Source organism: Corylus avellana, chromosome 4, assembly GCF_965113065.1.
Source record: "Corylus avellana chromosome 4, dhCorAvel1.hap1.2, whole genome shotgun sequence".
Taxonomy (NCBI): domain Eukaryota; kingdom Viridiplantae; phylum Streptophyta; class Magnoliopsida; order Fagales; family Betulaceae; genus Corylus; species Corylus avellana.
Genome location: NC_142493.1, coordinates 35,878,205 through 35,899,322, shown reverse-complemented (window position 1 = coordinate 35,899,322; position 21,118 = coordinate 35,878,205). Strand labels below are relative to the sequence as shown.

The 21,118-nt window shown below is 36.0% G+C and overlaps 4 protein-coding genes and 1 non-coding gene across 6 annotated transcripts; 1 reads left to right on the top strand and 4 right to left on the bottom strand.

Moving 5' to 3' along the window:
• Positions 1 to 807: 807 nt before the first annotated feature.
• LOC132179179 (glycerophosphodiester phosphodiesterase GDPD1, chloroplastic-like) lies at positions 808 to 4,187 on the bottom strand. Of its 2 annotated transcripts, XM_059591839.2 has the most exons (8): positions 4,021 to 4,187; positions 3,715 to 3,911; positions 2,463 to 2,522; positions 2,292 to 2,372; positions 2,004 to 2,204; positions 1,823 to 1,918; positions 1,215 to 1,411; positions 808 to 1,134 (listed from the first exon to the last, which is right to left on the bottom strand). In XM_059591839.2, the coding sequence occupies exons 1-8, from the start codon at positions 4,115 to 4,117 to the stop codon at positions 918 to 920; spliced, it is 1,146 nt and encodes a 381-aa protein (XP_059447822.2). In that variant the 5' UTR covers positions 4,118 to 4,187; the 3' UTR covers positions 808 to 917. The 2 variants fall into 2 exon arrangements, with proteins under 2 accessions (XP_059447822.2, XP_059447824.2); XM_059591841.2 differs by lacking the exon at positions 2,292 to 2,372.
• Positions 4,188 to 5,610: 1,423 nt separating this feature from the next.
• DCI1 (delta(3,5),delta(2,4)-dienoyl-CoA isomerase 1) lies at positions 5,611 to 7,554 on the bottom strand. Its single transcript, XM_059590993.2, has 2 exons — positions 6,855 to 7,554; positions 5,611 to 5,929 (listed from the first exon to the last, which is right to left on the bottom strand). The coding sequence occupies exons 1-2, from the start codon at positions 7,492 to 7,494 to the stop codon at positions 5,739 to 5,741; spliced, it is 831 nt and encodes a 276-aa protein (XP_059446976.2). The 5' UTR covers positions 7,495 to 7,554; the 3' UTR covers positions 5,611 to 5,738.
• Positions 7,555 to 7,652: 98 nt separating this feature from the next.
• On the bottom strand, positions 7,653 to 7,724 carry TRNAQ-UUG (transfer RNA glutamine (anticodon UUG)). The gene has a single exon. It is a non-coding gene; the product is annotated as a tRNA-Gln (tRNA).
• A 4,170-nt stretch (positions 7,725 to 11,894) lies between these two features.
• On the top strand, positions 11,895 to 14,199 carry SAG29 (senescence-associated gene 29). Its single transcript, XM_059591978.2, has 6 exons — positions 11,895 to 12,090; positions 12,711 to 12,747; positions 12,854 to 13,064; positions 13,209 to 13,370; positions 13,472 to 13,591; positions 13,700 to 14,199. The coding sequence occupies exons 1-6, from the start codon at positions 12,039 to 12,041 to the stop codon at positions 13,967 to 13,969; spliced, it is 852 nt and encodes a 283-aa protein (XP_059447961.1). The 5' UTR covers positions 11,895 to 12,038; the 3' UTR covers positions 13,970 to 14,199.
• Positions 14,200 to 15,755: 1,556 nt separating this feature from the next.
• PBS1 (Protein kinase superfamily protein) lies at positions 15,756 to 20,889 on the bottom strand. The gene is made up of 5 exons (XM_059589857.2): positions 20,348 to 20,889; positions 19,484 to 19,689; positions 18,289 to 18,478; positions 16,542 to 16,933; positions 15,756 to 16,451 (listed from the first exon to the last, which is right to left on the bottom strand). The coding sequence occupies exons 1-5, from the start codon at positions 20,466 to 20,468 to the stop codon at positions 15,969 to 15,971; spliced, it is 1,392 nt and encodes a 463-aa protein (XP_059445840.1). The 5' UTR covers positions 20,469 to 20,889; the 3' UTR covers positions 15,756 to 15,968.
• Between the last annotated feature and the right edge of the window lie 229 nt (positions 20,890 to 21,118).

Here is a 21,118-nt window from a genome sequence, read left to right as displayed (position 1 = left end):
TGGTTGGGTCATGCCCGTTGTTGTAGGCCTATTGATCCAGGTTTAGAAACTAGGCTCAAGGAGTTCCCTGGGCCGTGGGTGATGCCCGTTGTTGTAGGCCTATTGGGTCATGCCCGTTGTTGTAGGCCTATTGATCCAGGTTAAATGAAATAGATGCATAAGCATAGGCTTCATTGTGTGAGATCATAAGAGATGTGTACCTGCATTGGATGCAACGGAGTTCAACTTTGATTTGAGGTTACATCGAATTTTTTGGAGGGTGATGCAATTCAAACAGTGGTTGTTTTGAAAGTTAAGAAACAAATTTGGAATAGATATAAACATCTAGTGATTAGAGAGATACGATAAAGTGTTTTGAATATGTTACAAAGTTGACAATTTTGTCACGCCAAAAGAGACGCTAATTCTGTTACACATGGATTAGCTAAAGCAACAGTTAAACAAGTCATAGATAAAATTTGAATAGAATAAATTCTCAATTGTAACTGTCACATTGTATTATTAGAGCAACAAGCTCTATTTCTTTTTTAGTATGAATTTTTCTCTTGAAATATAGTCAATATTACTTCAATTAATAGAGTCAAACACAGTTTTTTTTTTTATTATTCAAACTACGGAAAGGGAAAGGGAAAAATCAAGCACATTAACTTGTTGGTAGCTGATTTGTGGAGACGATTGTGAGTCGAGAAGGCCGCCAGAAAGTGTAACCGGGGTGTTGGATGAATGAAAATCTGGCCCACGAAACATTGTAGCAGTCTCAAAGCCCAAGTTGGGACCCAAACAAGAAATAAAAATTAAAAAAAAAAAAAAAAAAAAAAAAATCATATATGCAAAATGATGTACGAGAAAGGATAAATCTATATACAGAATTTAGACTTGAGGGAGGGGTGGGGAACAACATGGTATGTCTATTGCTTTCAAGTATGTAACAACTCCGGTGGAAGTTTGAGAGGCAAAGAGAGTTGTTGCTGCAAGAATCCAGGGTTTGTTGTCACTTGCTTCTGTCCTTCCTCTCCACGGTCCTCCGCCAGCCTGATCCAATCTGAGATTGCCTCTGTGACTTCTTCAACCAGGTCAACAATCACTCCGTCCACACCCATACGATGTTGCACGTAAACCACCTCTGGAAAGTTACTGCAAATGTCCAAGTATTTTATTATTGAATTCGTGAGAATAAGTGCTGGTGAAAAACATAGCTTAGCTTAGCTAATTACTTCAATTGGCCGTAAGTTACAAGGGAAAGCTTGGAGTCTTTGATTCTAGTTACTGCTCCTGGATTTCTAAAGATGGCTCTGAGTTCAGATACAATTCCTTGCAAACCACCCGTCAAGCACACCTTGATAGCCTCATCCAAGGAATTCCTTCTTATGTCTATGTATATTTTGGATCCTCCATTTGTGAGGAAGAACACCTGGATTATATCATTAGCATTAAACTTACAAATCAAATCAACTTACTTAATATTTTCACCATTAAAACCAGGACAAAAAAAATAATAATCTCGTTCAAATTGCTCTACTAACAAATTCTATGCAGTGATTGAGCTTATCTTCACTTAAATCAGAGGAAGTTTCCCCTGTATTTTACAGAATCCTTGAAAATGAGTATCTCGTTTAGTTTTTTTTTTTTTTTTTTTTTTTTTTCTCCAAATTATTATATGGATTCGTCAAATAATTTATTTTGCAATGTAATTATCTCATCCCATGTTGCTTTTAATGATGGTAATTTAGAAACTAAATAATTTTAATTCACTTTTACAATTATGGAACAGAAGAAAACTGCAGGCCCAAATGCACACAGAAATAGAAGAAAGTGATCTTACAGGGTAGGTGGTCTGCAATTTTCTGATCAACAGGGCAGCATCAGGTTGAAAGCTTGAAAAGATGATAGGTCTGTTGTTGGCACACTCGTTTACCACCTGTCCCAAGAATTAATGCTGTCATTTCCTCAGCATAAGGCCAAAACGCAAAAACCAATATTTAGGATAAGAGCAAGAATTATACCTGCAAGATTGCTTGAAGAACACGAGTGAGTTGTTCCTCCGTATATGCCACCTGATCATCCAACTTCAATTCAATGTTGAAACCGATAGAATTTTCAACTTTCTCGAAGGCCTCTTGCAATGTGCATAGAGGGTCATCATTTTCAACCTTCCACTCAAAGATATTGCCATCCTTTGTTCTTCTAAAGAGAGGCTTCCCCACCTGCAATTTTAGTAACAGCAGCGTAATTAACAAAATGCAGCTACAAATTCAATCATTAGGGAGAAAAAGTGAAACAATGACAATTACACTTCCGAGCTGTTTCTGGGGTCCATAAGAAAGAAATTCAGCTACAGTGAGATCCGTGACTCTTTTCTCAACAATGGCACCCTAAAACCAAGACTCAATTATGGTATTTGAGAGCCAAAGACAGATAATAAAATCATAAAGTTTAGTGAGTTGGGGATTCAACTAATCAACCTTGTCTTGAGTGAGGATGAAGCCGTCATGGAAAATGACAGGACACCCATCTTCAGTAACCTACAAAAATAGCTTCCGTTTACAGATTCGTCTTAAGGTTTCTTCCATCACCCAATAGTAAACCAACAAAGACACAAGTAAACAAATTAGTACCCATAAATTCAGATAATAATTTTAACGTTGTGTAACAATAGTACTACTCATTCCAATGTTAAAGATCAAACAAACTAAATGATCGATTGAAGGCATCTTACACAAATTACACAATGTGACAATTATAACTAAAAAATTCATATTTGGGAATGTTATGACGGTGTCATGTATATTTTCACGTCAATTTGTAAGTCTATGTAATACTTACCATCTCAATAACTAAAAAATTAAATTTGATTGTGACAAACCCAATAGCATGTCAATCAATATTACAATAACAAATTTAAAATATTTAATTAAAATAATAAAATTAGAAAAAATTTCTTCAACTCAATACAGAAAATTATTATGTATTCCTTAACATATAAGAATCACATTTTTTTTAAAAAAATTGTTTGTTTTAATAAAGTTTCTCTCAATTCTATTAATAGTTTTTTTTCTTCTTTTTTTTTTAAAAAAAGTATATGTTTTTCACGTAATAAAATAACACATGACGTACAATTTTACATGAATAAAATTTTGAAAGAAAACTCCATCCATTATTAACATGAAATAGAAAGATACCCTGACACGTTGAACAGTCATACACGTGGTCGTGAGAAATCTTAAACCGTCTCAACCACAGGTTCTCCGCGAATGGAGACACGATCTGCAGCTTTTTTATTGTCCGGACAACCGCCAAGCAGACAAAATTCGTTTATTTTTATTTTTTTTTTTAAACAATTTAAAACTAGAAATAAGCTGATCCTCTCAGACCAACAAAAGTTCTCTATCTATATATAGGCTATAATTATGAGTAATTATAGGGTATTCTCTTGTATAAACAGATTTTAATTATTTAATTTTAAAACTAATGTCTAAGATTTTTCTACCAAATAAATTTTATTCTTTGACATTTTAGAAAATTTTGATTTAATTAAATCACCAGCCAAATGTGGCTAAATTGATATGACAAGGTATTTTGGGAATTAGGCAATTGGACCGCAAACTTATTTCCCCAAATTAAAGTCCAAGTCTTTCTATGTTTTTCATAACATTCTCGGACAAAGAACCCAGAAAACAAAGACAATGTGCGGAGGTTTATGTGTGTTTATTTTACCTGAACGTCGAACTCGATGAAATCAATAGGCAATTTAGCGGCGGCATTGAAGGAGAGAATCGAGTTCTCTTTCAAGAATTCCATTCTTGGGACCGAGGATTGCACCATGTTCATCCCGCAGCCCCTGTGTCCCATCACCGTAAATTTCGAGAATTCATAGCCACATTTACCTTCTTCACCTCCATGATCAGTAACACCTAAACACAAAAAATAAAAAAAGACCCAAAAAATGAAATTGACAAGAGACTGTAAAACAAGAAGAAGAAGAAGAAGAAGAAAGAAAAAGCTTCTTATTACAGCACTGACCTTTGAAGAACTGGGTGGAGGAGAGGGCTAATTCGGCATTGTCCGCGAATTGATCAAGATTGGGGACGTCGGACACATGGACGGCTTTGAGAGCCATTGCTTTTTCTCTTTCAAGTTTGTCGATTAAATTTCAAGAAGATTGGACGGGAATTTCGAACCTTGCTCCAAGAGAGTGAGTCACAGACAGGTAGGGAAGAAATGAGTGAGGCCCGGAGGGGTATATAAAGGATGGGCTAAGGCCTAAAAAGCCCAATACCAAAAATAGTCTATTGGACAACACAAACCTTCTTTTGCTTTGCAGAAGGAGACCCGGATAGAAATAGAATTATTTAATCGTACAGAAATTTTATCCAAATCAATTTTGAGGAAATATCCTTTAACTCATGTAATATACTGTAAAGTGTCTGTAAACATTTAAAATGTACATTAAATTCTTAACCTCATTAATAGCAGACACTTGGCACTATTTTACATGGATTGAAAGATATTTCTTCCGGGTTTAGAGAAAATTTCTATCATTTCTAATTTATGAAAAAAAAAGTTTTCTATAAATTGGATGGATTTTTTTTTTTTTTTTAATTTCAATTCATTCTATTAAATTGTGACTACTTAAATAAAAATCACATATATTCTAAAATTAGATGTATTTTTAATAAAATATGTAATTATCACATAAAATTACATGCATTTTGACCATAGTTAGTAAAATAGTCCTCATTGAAGAAAAGTTCTAACCAAATTTGGTCAATTTGATTTTGAATTTTGATCTTTGTTTGAAGAGGAAGTTGCGGGGATGGGTCTATATTAGTCTGTGATTGTTGGAACCAATATGATTTCGGCGTTTTCCACATCGTACGTGAGAAGAAGAGAACTGATTCACAGCACGCGGCGTGCGTGATCTTTACTCTGAGAAGAAATATGTTAGCAAATGTCTGAACCCATGTCCCCGATACGTGTAAGAAACAAAATATGAACACGTAGTATGACTTTCTGTTTTTTTTTCTTTTTGTCGTCAAAGCCACTTTCTTTTCATTTCCAATTTGTGTGGAAATGACTACTTTTCTGAAGAAAAAAATACCAATCAAATTCAATTTAATAGCAATATATTAAGAGAAAAAGAAACACCGTCTAGATTGTAGTACACACTACACGCGTGTTTGCTATAGATTCTTCTCTAAAAAGAACGGTAAGGAAGGTTCGGGAGACTAAAATGAGTGGCCGTTGTCACAAAGTGAAGTCCCCAGGCAGATATTCAGAAGATGATCATGAAGCGTGCACCAACCAACAAGGCATAAAAAATAAAAAAAAAATCAGAAGCTTTTCTTTAATGATGAGCAACTTTCGTGAATCATGATTCCCTGGCATGCCCGCAAACAAAATATCTAATTAAATTTGTGTAAAATATTCACATTCAGAATAGTACTTTCTTATGGTTATCTACTTGCGATATCGATCTCTAATAATCCATTATCCAAATTATTAGAAATTCAAATAATAAATAGGAAAGAGTCTTTATAAAATTTGCTAAAGTATGTAAGTTTATATTTGTTTTCTCGCATTTATTATTCGAATTACTAACAATTTAGACAATAAAATTAATGAAAATCTTTTATCTTCGAATTTAAATGCATGCATCAAGTGTTTGACATTGAGAAAGCTAGCTTTATTAATGCTTTAGCTCAAAAGAGAAGGAAATAAACACTGGAATGAATGCACCATTAGAGCTTGGAGAAAACAGGGTTTCTTTTCTGGGTGTGAGCTGAGATTGCCTCTGTCAAATCATCGGACACAAGCATAGCCGAGTTCCAAGTGGCAACATAATCCAACCCTTGATCCAAAGTCAGATCCCTACTTCTCAGTAACACTGCTTTTGTACCAGTCACGGCTAGGGGGGATTTGGAAGCAATTCCTGCCATATCCAGTATCATTATAGTTAAAAAGATAATTTTTTTGAGCATTGGGGGCACCCAAACACAGATTCTACCCTTCATTACTATTCTACTTTTCCCGGTTACATATTTCCTTTTCTCACAACAAAGTTATAACTTCTTGTTGTAATGCTGCCTCAATTTCTTTCGTTTTGGTCTTCCTATTTTCAAAACAAAAAAGTGCTAATAATATCTAGGGTTTCGTATGGGACTGAGATAGACAAAATTAAACCAAAACAAGTAGCAAGGATCACTAGTTACACAAACTCATTGCCATCTCTAGATAAGATAGCTTAAATTCTCAACATCTATGCCGTTACCAATCCCAACACACCACATTCTACTAAAAGGAAAGAAGCAAATTGTTAAGTCATCTCTTCCAAAAAAAAAAAAAAAAAAAAAAAAAACTACCACTAATTAGTTAATGGGTAATCTAATTTACATTCTTAATCATGGGTACTTAAATTACGCACCATTTAAAAAATATTTAAACATATTTTATTCTTTATAGAGAAAAGTCATTTGTACATTAAATAATCTCATCTATAACTACAACTCTTTTATAACTGCTAACCATAAGTTAGCATGTGATTAAAAGGTGTTAAAAAATTTTTAAAAACCGATGTCACTTCAATCTTATTGCTGACACGTGTTGTCAAATTATAAAAGAATTATAAACCATTTGTCAGCACTAAGTAGACGTTTGAAAAAAGTCAATTTTCCTTCAGATAATTAACAAGATATTTTATCATTTAATACTTTAATACTCCAATATGGTATAGCCTATATCCCAAAAGCGTGTTCAAAAACAGCATTCTAATAAATATCTTAAATATTCCACTAAGCATTATTTTAATCAATCAACCAAGAAATAAAATAAAAGTAAACAGAAAAAGACAAGCTTACCCTCAGCGACAAGTGTCACTCCTCGATCCATTTCCTCCTTAGAACCGAAAATTCTAGAAACCAGACCCAAGTCTTTGGCATCCGAACCCGAGAACCTCCGACCCGTCAAAGCCAGCTCCATAGCGTGACCGTACCCGACTATAGCGGGCAGCCTCTGGAGCGTCCCGAGATCCGCAGTGATCGCCAAGTCAACCTCTTTGACCGAGAAGAACGCGTCCCCCGTGCAAAACCTCACGTCACATGCGGTTACGATATCGACGCCGCCGCCGATACACGCCCCGTGGATGGCGGCGATCACCGGCTTCCGGCACCGCTCGATAGAGGTGACCGCGTCCTGTAGGAACTTGATGTCTCGCCGGAGCTTCTCTCCGGAACGGCCTCGGTCGCTACCAGAGAGTGTGCTGTCGGAGATCGAGCCTAGGGTTGTGAGATCGATTCCGGCACAGAAGTGAGCGCCGGCTCCGGAGAGGACGACGACGTTGACGTCGGGGTTCTGGTCGAGGGAGGCGAGGGCTTTGGGGAATTCGGAGAAGAAGTCACGGGAGAGAGCGTTGCGATGGGACGGGCGGTTCAGGTAGAGGTGGAAGACGCCGGAGTTCGGTGTCTTCTGAACGATTTCTAGGGTTTTGAATTTCTGCATTGTTCGTGTGTGCTGACCGGCTTATTCGCTGTTTGGATGATGAAAGAAAATCGATTTAGATAAGGGAAAACATCAGGCGACTGGAAATTTACAAATTTACAGTGGGTAAAAAATATTAGGAAGTTTAAAAGTAAAAACAAATAAAAAATACTAACTTAAGGTCCTACCGGGAGTCGAACCCAGGTCGCTGGATTCAAAGTCCAGAGTGCTAACCACTACACCATAGAACCACTTTGCTGGTGCATGGCGGTGCATTATAAATTTGTACATGTTTTATTATCGGATTTAACCTCACGCTACTGTATTCAATTAGAAGATATGTGCCATCTCCTTTGTATTGCATTGAAATAATAATAATAAAAGAGTTGTGTACGGAAATTTTGGGGTTGATTGAATTGCTTTCAGTTGCATCAAGGTTTCCTTATTTATCTCATACTTGTATGTGATATTAATATATATGCTGCTACTCTTAAACAATGCAAACCAAAAAAGGATTAACTCAGCATTGCACGAAATATTAATTGGAATTAGAGTAAGTTAAGGCTGATAAAATACCTCCTGCTTGCACGTAATCAAATTATTTGCACTTTTTTTTTTCTACGCACTCAAATTATTTGCACTTATTACATGATTAACTGCAACTTACAAAGGCAGGCACTGGGGACTAGAGCCACATACGTTCTTAATAGGAGACTACAATTCATCAATATGGTGTCAATATTGTAACACTCAAATCCTATTTTGGGAGGAAGAATAATTCATATAGAATGTATAAATTATTAAGGCACTTAACACTGTTTCGATTTTGTAAGTGATTCTAGATAAACTTTAAATTGATAGCATGTTGTGGCTAAAACTTTTTTTGAGTCGTTAAAAATGGTATCGTAATAACCTAATAATTAAGGTTATATGGTATATATTGGAGTACTACATGACGTAACTCTGACAAATGAGAGCAATTATGGGTACTAAAGACCCGTTTGGTTCGCGGAATAAACTCTTTGAATAAAATAGCCATTCCTTTGTTTGATAAGAGTTTATGCCTAAGAATAGTTATTTCCGTAAGAATAATTAATTTCTTACACACAGGAATAACTATTCTTCTAAAACATAAGAGAAATTAATAGATATTCTAGAAGGAATAGGCTGCATTTTCCAATATAATACACTTTTTCTTTTTCTTTTTTTCAAAAGTACAAAAGAAAAAATAAAATAAAATAAAAAAAACTGAAAAATAAAGTGCGTGGCCGGCCACCCACAAAAGAGTTTAGGGGACTACCACGAGGTGCTCTGTGGGGGGTCGCACTACCCCCGTGGCGTTGGCTAAGGCCACCCCAGATTGGATCTCTCCATTTAATTTTTTATATATTTTTTTGTTTTTTGTTTTGATTCAATTCGACTTAAAACATATATATGTTGTTACCAAACTAAGAAATAAGAATAATTATTTCATTTCACTCTCACATATTCCTAGTAATAGCTATTCATTTTTCTAATGGAATACACATTCTGCAAACCAAACGAGCCCTAAGTCCCATGTTAATCTGGACTTTATGAAATTTTATAGAACTTTATTTACAATTTGACTAATTAATCCTTTTAAAGTGACAAAGCAAATGTAGCTAATGTTTTCCTTGATTGATATTAAAGCTTCTCATTCTCACATACATCGTCATGGTGTTCTTTATCCAACCTTATCGCCCTAATAATTGAGAAATGGTGATATCTTTGATCAGCAACAGAACTCCATCACTAATCCTGGTGTCCGTCTGCTACTAAAATAAGATGACTCCGCATTCATGTCAGCTCAGATAGGATTCCAAATCTTTCGATCGAACCCAATAATCAAGGCTAAAAGTATGTGATCCCACAGATTCAGCAGCTTGTTGATTGATTGATATGATCATGATTCTTATCTTCCATCCTTCATACGTAATAAAAGGTTCGAAAAACATTTAGATTTTTAATGCGTCCAATCCCCGCATATCTCTCTTATCCTGAGAAAAGTTGACTAGCTAATTAATTACAACCACGGCACGGTACCATATATATATATATATATATGTGTAAAACATATTGGAACACCTGGCCTTCTTCTTAAATCATACCTTTATAATGAACATTTCAAGCATAAATGTTAACAATGCTGATGAGAGACCACATAATATAATCTTTTAAACGAACATTCATGAATTTTACACCTGGCCTTCTTCTTAACATACCTTTATAATGAACATTTCAAGCATAAATGTTAACAATGCTGATGAGAGACCACATAATATAATCTTTTAAACGAACATTCATGAATTTTACACCTGGCCTTCTTCTTAAAGCATACCTTTATAATGAACATTTCAAGCATACATTTTAACAATGCTGATGAGAGACCACATAATATAATCTTTTAAACTAACATTCATGAATTTTATATATATGTTTTTCAAAAAAAAAAAAAAAAGTGAAAATTATATATTTTAATAAAAACGCATTCAATAGTCATATGCTTTAAAGATAGATATTAATTTTCTTTGGTCAAATTTAGAGAAAATGTTTATCCATATAGAAATAAGTGGGAGATTAATAAGGTTATCGACGTTTGTTTTTAAAAGTCGTACGAAGATTTAGATGAGTTATGAAATTAAAAGCATATCTAAGTATCTATAATTACACAGGATTGTCGATTTCGATGAAAGGCTTTTGTCCATTGACGAGAAATAAAGTATAATATTCTTCGCTCATCAACAACCCATAGTGCCAACCATACGTCAACAAAAGTAATTAAAGATCAACCCACAAAAAAGGGCAAAAGAGCCTAGCGTTGTTTTTTCCCATAATTTCTTATTTCTTTTTTTTCCCTGAGCTGATAAAAAGAGCCGATAGATAATATTTTTTTTGCTATCACTTCAGTTTCCCTGTGCCGATATAAAGTAAACATAACCTTTGTCTATATATATATATATATGATCCAAAAATAAAAAATAAAAAATAAAAAATAAAAACTTTGTCTAAATGATTGCATAATCAATTGAGTGACTCTATATGAAGGGGTGTGATCAGTTAACGTTGTAGCATTATGGGCCACGAATGAGACGAAAAACTCCACATTAGTTGGCGAGCAATACATGTATGATAAAATGAATCACCATATTCACCTAAAAGGCTGCAAGTGGAGGAAATTTTACACTACCAAAAGTAATCAAATCAGACACGCACCCCAAAAGCATCATCTTTAGAGTCTAGAGATCCGGTCGAGTAAAAGATACCGTAAAGAGCTATGTTTTTAACTGTACAAGTCCTATCACAACTACAAGTCTTAATACACCTACAACGGACATAGTTCAAGATAGTCCGAAATAATTAAGTGGATGTTGCAGTAATGCCACTGAGGATAAGATATTGTGATAAAAGTGTTTAAGGAGTCGGAGGATCACGAAGAGTTTGAATTATCCTTTGTTAGTCTCATGTTATCAAGAGTCGTTTTGTCTTCGGTGACATTACTGCAATCATCCACTTCTTTTGGAGTATCTACTTGTACTATGTATATTAACAGTATGGCCTTAAATTCACTCCACGTAGCATTCCAAAACAAATCCCAACGAGGTAATAAAAACAAGAAGGAATAACAACATCATCAGTATCTTTTGTTGATCATCATGTTTTGTCCTCCTTCTCGTACATAACCGCATAAATTAGGAAGGGTAGCTTGAAGAAGAAAAAAGCCAGATCACACCCCCTATACCACACGAAACCCTTTTAATTGCATATATATATATATAACACAAACAAACAAATGACAGATAGAATCAAAGTAATAAAAAGCTTGTGAACATCGTGTAAGCCAGAGAGAGAGGTGTCCAAATGACACTTAGAGCTGACTCGGCGACGCTTGTTCCGTTAAGGGCTAAGAGATTTTGAGAGAAACGCCTAAAATTAAGCAGCGTTCCGAGAGGTCACGTGAATCGAGCTCTACGCTGGATACCTTTTGCATTATACTAGTAACGTAAAAATCTTCCTCCTACTCAACCTCGTCCCACGCTCTCTCATGGCGCGTCACCTCCTCATCTTCCTAGAACTGAAACTGTAGCAGAAAAGTCGCGTGAAAAATGTGAGTTACAGTACTATTATATTATATATCCAATTTTAGTTACAACTTACATGGCATGGCATGAAAAATGTACTGTGCTTTAATGCATTTGACTGGAGATTTATCACACGCGACTGTGGGCGCACGTGGGGGTGGGAATTGTGGTTGAGTGAACGATTTTACGCTACCCTACCTACTGGTGCCCCACCTGTCATGAAACGAGAATGAGTTCAATACGCACACTCTCTTATTTTTTCTCTCCCCTGCGAGCCATATATATGTATATATATATGCCTACAACAACCATCCTCACCACGCCTCCAATGTCTGCATGAGATTGAGATTGAGAGAGAGAGAGAGAGAGAGAGAGAGCTAGGGTTCCCCTTGAGGCCCTGCATCAGTTTTCTTCATAGAAAGAGAGAGAGAGGGAGAAAGTTTGGAAATTTTTGTTATCTGGGATATGGCATTCATACACAGTCAGCACTCGTTGACACTTACCTTTGGCCTCCTAGGTAATATTTATATATAATATATGTACTATGATGCTTAGTCATCGCCCTATTGTCTTTCTCTGATAGGTCGTTTGCGGCCATGACCAATATGGTCTGTACAAAAGTCATTTCGGTTCTTCTTCTTCTTCTTCTTCTCTTATGCTATGTATTCTTCTCACGTTTCAGATTCTTAGTCTTGTTGATCATTCTATTTCTTCATCTTTCGTATTAATCTTCTTTGGTTAAATCGTCTGGGTCCAGTTTTTCACTCGATCTCCCTGGACAATCTTCCCATATTTTTAAAATGATTTAGTTTGTCTTATTATTCATTTTTAGTTTAAGTGAAATGATTGCCTGGATTAATTGTGCTTTTAGTTACATACAGCTGGGTGTTAACATTTTTAGCAATAACGTAAATATATCTACTATTCCACTTTTTTCATGAATAATAGTGTGATCGAGTTGATGATCCACCTGCCTCATCCTAATACCAAAAATATTTCTATTTTAATTATTTGCCCAACTCAACATATATTGTAAATTATTCAAATCAATTATTGCTGGTAAGTAGTTGTTATATATATATATCCAACTGTGTTTAATGGAAGCTAATATGTTAACTTTTATTCTGCTTATGCCAGGTAACTTAATCTCATTCCTGGTGTACTTGGCTCCAGTGTAAGTACTATACATATGTGTCCACTTTTCATTTTCACTTGTATACATGCTGTGATCAATTGAAGAATATTTAAGCAAAATAGGAATAACGATATTTACATTGCAGGCCAACATTTTATCGAATTTACCGAAAGAAATCAACTGAGGGCTTCCAATCGCTGCCTTATTTGGTGGCGTTATTCAGTTCCATGCTTTGGTTGTACTACGCATTAGTTAAAAAAAATGCGGAGCTTCTCATCACCATCAACTCATTTGGATGTGTCATAGAGATGATCTACATCGCCTTGTACATTGCTTACGCACCAAATCTTCCAAGGGTACGTACGTAAGATTTTTTTTTTTTTTTTTTTTTTAAATAATAATAATAAAATAAAATAAAATCGGGAACTATATATGGATTTATAATTAATTAGCCCGTTTGTGTTGTAATTAATTTGACGTTGAATTTTAATTGATTGCAGAAATTTACTGTCAAAGTGTTTGTTTCTATGAACATGGGATTGTTCTCCTTGATCGCTCTTACTTCACAGTTTCTTGTGAAAGATTCACACCGTGTCCAAGTCCTTGGATGGATTTGTGTTGCTATTTCTGTGAGTGTCTTCGCAGCGCCCCTAAGCATTTTGGTGAGTATATATAGAAGCATTTATAACTAAGACGTACACTTAATTAGTTAATATTATTTTATTTTAATTTATTTAATTCCTTTATTTTTATTTTTTTCTAGGCACAGGTAATTCGAACAAGGAGTGTTGAGTTTATGCCGTTTACTCTATCATTTTTCCTCACATTAAGTGCCATAATGTGGTTTGCTTATGGTCTTTTCCTCAAGGACATTTGCATTGCTGTAAGTAATCTCCATTCCTAAAACTCTCTCCCCATTTCATATAATATAACCTTCGATCAGTTTCAGCGATTAATTTTTCGATCTTTATTAATTTGTTGATGTGTATAGCTCCCAAATATCCTGGGTTTTGTCTTGGGGCTGCTCCAGATGCTGCTGTACGCACTGTACAGGAACTCCAAAAGGGTAACTGCAGAGCAGAACATAAAAAGTATAGTGATATTAAGCACGTTGGGGGCTTCTGAAGTGTATCCGCTGGATGCTCAACCATATATTACTAACAAAGATGCAAAAGAGCATGACCAAACTGGGGTCGACCTTGAGAAAAGCATGGAAGCCCCGGTTCATCATGAACTCCAAGCAATTGAATGTGCAGTTTGATTCACATGAAGTATCTATCATCATCCATCCTGTTACCAGTACTACTACTGCTCAGCCCCAAAAGTGCTGCACTTCTTGTTTTCCTCTCTCTCTCTGTCTATGTGTGTTTATATCTCTCTCGTCTTGAACGTGCACGGCACGTGATTGCTATCATATGTATGAATCAAAAATACAATGTTCATCGTTGTTGATTTTATTCCACATGTGACATATTTGCGCGCGTGCTTATATATATATATATATATGTGTCCAGTTGATGAAAAGAGAACCCGGCGCCTGCGGGGTTTCAGTAATTGTCATCTTCTTCTTCTTTTTTTCTTTTTCTCTTTTTTTACAATTAAAAAAAAAAAAAAAATCCGCAAAGGTGTTGTTAGTATATATGTTGGAAGTGAATTAAGAACCTTTAAGCATGAGCAGTGGGAATAGCAATATTAATCTTTTGTGTGACATCAGCATGCATTGACACAAGTAATCCCAGTGGGAGCTAGCTGCTGCTGGACATGAGTAGAGAGGTCCACACATGCGCTGTTGAGGTGGTAATTGAACCCATTGACTTGTACGCCAGTGGAGCTAAAGCCCCTACTTTACGTCATCTGAGAGACCAAGACTCTTTCACATTCACCTGCCTCTTTCACGTTGCCTTTCTATAGAAAGGTCATCATTTTCATTTGGAAAAACAATTGTAAATATCTATCTAGCCTTAATTGTATCGAACCAGCTCTTGAGGTTTAAAATTCGTCAAATCATTATGCGAGTAATTATACCCCATTATCGAGTCTATTCGTCTCTACCCAATTCATATGCAAGGCTTTAAAAAAAATGAAGAAAATAAAAATAAAATAAAAAGGGGAAGAAAGTGGTAAGACGACCACTACGCAACAAAAAAGAGGAAGAGTTAACCATCACCCATATATGAATGGGTCAATAGTCCCACACACTAATAGAAGATGGGAATAAGTCATCTTACCGCTTATTCTATCCGCAGGTTGAGGGTATTAGTCACAACCCCATGTTACCAATGGCCGCGAATTGGACAATATATTCACTCACTGGCAAAGGGTGAAAAAGTGATGAGGCAATTATACCCCCTCCTTTATTAGAAGGTGGGGCGACCGACTCACATATGCAACCAATATATCAAGTTGAGATTGTGGTGTTTGTACATGGAAAACTTGTTTATTGGGTCCAATGTGGTCTTACATCTAAGGGACACAATTTCTATTAAAAACTCTTAACAAGTAGTGTACAAGAGTAATTTGATAATGAAATTATACCTTAAAAAGTGATTTGATAAAAGGTTAAATCTCAAAGACTTCTACAAATATTTTTTCTTTTTCTTTTCCCCTTTTGTTTCTTTGTTTTTTTGTTTTTGATTTTGTTTTTGTTTTTGTTTTTTTTTTTGTTTAAGTACGGCATGCCATTAAATTAGATTTCTCTAATCACTTTAAAACCCCATTTAATGAAGCTACAATTATTATAACAAGCCTCTTATTTTTCTGTAACATTAAAAAGACAACCGATTTAAGGCAGTCGTCGGTGCCGGCAAACCCGGCCAGAAAAGGTGACGAATCACGATTGAATATTGACATTGGTACAGAGTAAATAGACACGTTTTGTTCGAGACAATAAAACCTAAATCAAGGAGCTATAGAAGAAGCGCATCACATGACTAGACAGACGTGTCTACTCTCAAAATTTTTGATTACGTCCCACTCACCTAGCAGATAAGATAATGTACACTCTTTTCTTCTTTTTTTTCTCCTTCCTCATGTTTGATCAAAAGAAAAAGTGAAAGTGGAAATTTTTGTAAAAGAAAAAGAAAAAGAAGTTAAATTAGAAAACATGTTTGGCACCATACAATTACCCCCATCTCTCTCACTCACTGGTAAGAAAAGGGTAAGCTGCTTGAATGCATGCACCAGCTAAAAGAACCATCAGATTCCAACATTTCTTCACCTGGTCTGGTGGAACATGGTGCCTTTCAGTGTACATGGGGGCACTAGCCATTATTCCCATCAAAATTGCCTTGTACACCTTGTCGTCTTTTCTCTCGCCAATTCTCTCCCCACATCTTTGCCTCGGCAACGGCTCGTTCTCTATCTAAATCCCTGTTTAACATCCTTGCAGTTTCTTTTGGTGAGTCATCTTTCTCAGACCCTTCAAAGTCCCACCGGCGACCGGATCCTCCACCTTCCTCATTCTTGAATATCCTTCCAAGTCTTTCATCTCTGCTTCTTTTTTCATCCCTATCACCAGTACCTCTGTGGCCATGCCCAGGTGTATTCGGGTCATATGCCTGGTTTGCCAGATATGAGAGGGCAGTAACCACATCCCCAATGAGAGGACGAGTGGCAGCCTGCTCTTGGATGCACATGGATGCCACAGCTAGAGCCTGGTAGAGCCCCCGCATTGGATACCGCCCTTGCAGCAGCGGATCTGCCAATTTTGAAAATTTTCTACGGTCATTGAACAATGGACGTGCCTGCATGCACAGAAAAACACCATCACCATTCTATTATCACTGCATAAAACTGGGGAGTGTACAAGAAGAAGGAAAGTTTAGATAGATTACCCATGTGACAAGGTTCTGTTCCCCATGGGGTCGACCACCATCGATGGCCTTACGTCCAGTAATCAGCTCTAAAAAGACAACCCCAAAACTGTAAACGTCTGACTTCACTGTCAATTGTCCGGTCATGGCATACTCAGGAGCACAGTAACCGTAAGTGCCCATCACCCTGGTGGAAACATGTGACTTGTCTCCAACGGGACCAAGCTTTGCAAGCCCAAAATCAGAAAGCTTTGGTTGATATCCTTCATCCAATAATATATTGGATGACTTGAAATCCCTATAAATAACTGGAGGATTTGCTTTGTCATGTAGATACTCCAAACCTTTAGCTGCACCAGCAGCTATTTTCATCCTCGTGTTCCAATCTAGTGGTTCCTTATCAGGTGGAACATCTGCAGAAAGATCAAGATCAATACACTATTGGCAGACCAATCACTAAAATTTGAAACAATACGGTTTATTTTTGTACCAGTTAGTGTAATCTATCAGTCATATACATTCACTCACTTATGCCCCCCAGCTATATGATTTCCCTTTTGCTTTTTAATTTAAAAGAACAGAGAACAAAGATAAGTTCAACAAGATGAAACAGCAGAAATCGTGCATCTGTCTGCATCAACTTCATCCAAACTAATCAAACAGAATTCGTGCTAGGTAGCTCATAATTAGGTTCCAATAAATTATCCCCAGCATTTGAGTGCACTAGCACTTAATATATATGACTTCCTATTTGGCAATCCGGCATTAATAAGACAAATCTTGCCATGCCATAAAGCATGAGATCGTTATCCTTTTATTACATCATACATTTCCTTAAATGAATAAAAAATGGGATTGAAGAATTTCATGAATATAAGAATATCAATAGCTGAGACATGTCGGCATAAAGACGACCATATTAATGTCCTTAATAGATAATGTCATTTCAGCTTTTCTTAGGACCTACTATAAGCCAATATTGTTACTATGATCTGCCAACATCTAATGCAGCAATGCCTTAGCAGATAGTCCTAATCTCAGGGATAACCAATCATTAAGCCAAGATCTCAATAGCAATTAAACCAATCCCAGTAGCTGAGAATTATAAACCATCTTTTGACATATCTAATAATAGATATTAATTAAGCATAACATAAGGAATTTACAAGTGAAGCACAGACCTTAAAGTCTAGGAAATGAGAGAAGACAAAACATGCCATATAGCGTATCAAAAAATTAAAGATTCATTGACAGCACAATTTAGAGAACAGGAAATGAGGGTGGGGAAGTTAAATCAGAAACTGAGCACACATAAAATGCCATTGGCTGTCCCCAGATGAAAAATCGTACCGGACATACACCAAACAAGTAGAGAGCATTGAAAAAGAATCCTTGACTAGATTTATACCAAACTCTATTTCAGCACAAAAGAAGCCACAACAGGGGAAATGAAATAAGTACATCACATCTATGCACTGACATTGGTTTTTGATTGAGCAATCTCAACTAATGCTACTCAAAGGATTTCCAAGAATCCAATCCCTTATGATCTTATTTTTGTCTTTTCTCCCGTTATCATCAGTGCAGAAACATATCTTCTATCTGTTCTATGCCATAGTTCAATATTTGTACTCTTCCTGTTGTTGAAAGAGTAGATTTTATTTTCTTAAGTAACTCAGAATAATTAGTTTCACTTAATAAAACAAACAAGTGAGAGAGGACAAAACTTCTGTTCTTAGAAACAAAACAATATGCAACAAGATGTTACCATGAAGGTGATCTTCTAGAGAACCGAAGGGCATAAATTCATAAACAAGAAGCCGCTGGTCCCCATCAGCACAATAGCCAATCAGACTCACTAGGTTAGGGTGGTGTAGAAGGCTAAGCATGAGAACCTCCACCAGAAACTCCCTGTTGCCCTGAAGACCATTTCTATCCAATTGTTTAACAGCAACAACCTGCAAAAGACAAGAAACTAATTTGAGGAACAAGATACACATAAACCATTTTCTCCATTCATTAAGATTGAGTTGAAATTCCTCACATTTAAAGAAAGTAGGTATTGTCAGAAAGAAATCAGAAGCCACTAGAATGGGGGCATGTTATTAGGATCTCAGTGTTTCAATCACAACACCATCAATCTTAGCCTAATATATCTGGCCAGTTAAAGATTGATTTGACTTCTTTGAGAGAGACTCAAAGATTTTCTTTCAATTTTTTCATTTTACAGATATAGCTAAGCCTATCATATATTACAATTTTGATTGAAACAATGATTGAAATAATCACTTAAAATAATAACCTCTGTTACATATATCTTTACATTTTTCCTCTTTAGATGCATATAGAAAAGCATCATACAAAGCGATTAATTCACTTGACTGCTATGAACTTCAGGACAAACTCAACAGGGAAGCCACGCTATGAACTTCAGGACAAACTCAACAGGGAAGCCACTTAACTTTTAAAGCCATTATGAAGTTAAGTAAACACATAAACATTTTGTGACCTAAATTAAGGTGATTACATCAATTACTAATAGCATCCCCAAAAAGGACACATGCGACACAAATATGTCCTTACAGTATTTATTGCTACCACTTTTCACTGCCACAATCATTTACATATTTTGGGGGGGGGGGGTTTGGTGGGCGCGTTGTTGGGCATCATAGATGACTTGTTAAGATGGAGAAATTAGCTTCCCATGTCCAAAAATTTATAGCTTCTACCTTCAGAATCCTGAATAGACAATCCGAAGGTAGGGTGCAGTAATCAAGGGAGGGTAGGATGTAAATTAGGAAGATGAGTTTACCAAACAGGCAGAAATCTAGCATATTTCAAAGCCTCGTCAATGTTTATGTCATCCATTTTTATGTTGGCAGAACAAAATGTTTATAACAATATTATCCATGATAATTGATATAAGATTTATGACAAAACCAAACTTCAATAAAGAAATGTACCTGACCAGTGCTCTCAAGTCTGCCCTTATATACACGCCCAAATCCCCCTTCCCCTAAGAAAGACTCTGGCCTGAAATTCTTTGTTGCAGCTGCAAGCTCACGAAAAGTGAATGTTTGAGCAGCAATATTGACACCAGGCCCATCCTTGGGACTCGGTAATTCCTTTTTGAACCCTACATTGCTCCTTGATTTGAGTCTGTCAGCTCCTACAAATTCCATCATAACAAAGAAATGCAGATTCATAAGTATCACGCAATTCCCACCTAGACACTCAGAGACCAAGCTATATTTAAGACCTAAATTCAGTACAGATTGCAAAGACAACAAAATCCCATCACGAAGGCAAAATGAAGGAAACTAGAGTAAGCTATAATCCAAACCAGTATGCAATCACTATGATCAACTTTGACTGCACAACTTCGTGAATAATAGTTCTACTAGATTCAGCTATCTCTTGGACAATCAAATCAAGTTATGGGAATCTTCCAGTATTAGTCGTATTTGGAGCCAAACCTTCAACAGCACCAATAACCATTCAGATCAACCAAAACAATCAATCAAATTCATCATGAGATCTCAATTTTCAAAACAAAAGGACATTAACGGTATCGAAATCTGGTGGGGTCTACTTAAAACAGTCCATAAATTTGAGTTTCATAAACCTCACCAAAACAATTAATCATGTAATGATACACAAAACCAAATATAAGAACCAAGCATCATGAACATGTTCTTTACAAACATAAATAAATCAGAAATATCCCAGATCAGATCAAGCAATAACATGGCAAAAGATACACATACATAAAGATCATATTAACAAAAAACTATGAACAAAAAAAAACAAGAACCTGAAGAACTAACCAGAAGTCAATCCGGAAATGTTAGAGGAGATCGTGGACTGGCCTTGCTTTCGATCATTGCTTTCTTTCGCGGGATTCAGCTTCTCCTCCTCCTTCGAATCGAAACACGAAAAGCAACCCATTTCCCCAAATCAAATAAAAAAGCGTTTTTATCTCTCCAAAACAAAAAATAACTCCAGATGTATCCAAACTCAATCTACCGGTTCATATTCCAATCCAATTATCACCCAAATCCCCATCACAACACGTCCAAAATTCTGGGTCTCTCTCTCTCTCCGATCAGCTTGGGAACGATGACGAGAGATTGGCAGAAAAAGAAGCCCTCCAAAGAGAAAAGACAAAGCGAGCGAATCCAAGTTTCATGAAACACCACCAACAACGATAACAAGGAGAAACAGAGAGCCAAAAAAATAATAATTGCAAATTACAGAGACACTGCAAGGAGCCGGCAGGGTTGTCTTCCGCTTGGTTTTACATTTGTTCTAACATTACACACACGCCTTATATCAATCTCTGTGTCCCTCTGTGACCTCAGTTTCCCACTATATATCTCTCAGTTTGACCAAAATAAATACGGAATTTCTGTGCGCGTGTTTCTCTCTTTAAATATTTTTTTTGCTCTCGGTAAAAATTTAGTTAAATATAATATTACAATGGAGTAATTGTTGTAAGAAACGCCGATATATGTTATCAAACAATAAATATATGGAAGGAAGAAGAATCTTATTTGATATGTTTCTTCTCATTATTCTGAAATTTTTTGAAATTATAA

What these genes read in the sequence shown, in the direction of transcription:
- SAG29 (XM_059591978.2), top strand. Translation starts at nt 12,039, where the DNA reads ATGGCATTCATACACAGTCAGCACTCGTTGACACTTACCTTTGGCCTC. An exon ending in CTGGTGTACTTGGCTCCAGT is followed by an intron (nt 12,748 to 12,853) that starts GTAAGTACTATA and finishes TTTACATTGCAG; the next exon opens with GCCAACATTTTATCGAATTT. An exon ending in ACGCACCAAATCTTCCAAGG is followed by an intron (nt 13,065 to 13,208) that starts GTACGTACGTAA and finishes AATTGATTGCAG; the next exon opens with AAATTTACTGTCAAAGTGTT.
- DCI1 (XM_059590993.2), bottom strand. Translation starts at nt 7,494, where the DNA reads ATGCAGAAATTCAAAACCCTAGAAATCGTTCAGAAGACACCGAACTCC. An exon ending in AGTGACACTTGTCGCTGAGG is followed by an intron (nt 5,930 to 6,854) that starts GTAAGCTTGTCT and finishes TGGATATGGCAG; the next exon opens with GAATTGCTTCCAAATCCCCC.
- PBS1 (XM_059589857.2), bottom strand. Translation starts at nt 20,468, where the DNA reads ATGGGTTGCTTTTCGTGTTTCGATTCGAAGGAGGAGGAGAAGCTGAAT. An exon ending in CATTTCCGGATTGACTTCTG is followed by an intron (nt 19,690 to 20,347) that starts GTTAGTTCTTCA and finishes TGGAATTTGTAG; the next exon opens with GAGCTGACAGACTCAAATCA. An exon ending in TCTAGAAGATCACCTTCATG is followed by an intron (nt 16,934 to 18,288) that starts GTAACATCTTGT and finishes ATCTTTCTGCAG; the next exon opens with ATGTTCCACCTGATAAGGAA.
- LOC132179179 (XM_059591839.2), bottom strand. Translation starts at nt 4,117, where the DNA reads ATGGCTCTCAAAGCCGTCCATGTGTCCGACGTCCCCAATCTTGATCAA. An exon ending in TCATCCTCACTCAAGACAAG is followed by an intron (nt 2,373 to 2,462) that starts GTTGATTAGTTG and finishes TCTTGGTTTTAG; the next exon opens with GGTGCCATTGTTGAGAAAAG. An exon ending in CCCAGAAACAGCTCGGAAGT is followed by an intron (nt 2,205 to 2,291) that starts GTAATTGTCATT and finishes CTAAAATTGCAG; the next exon opens with GTGGGGAAGCCTCTCTTTAG.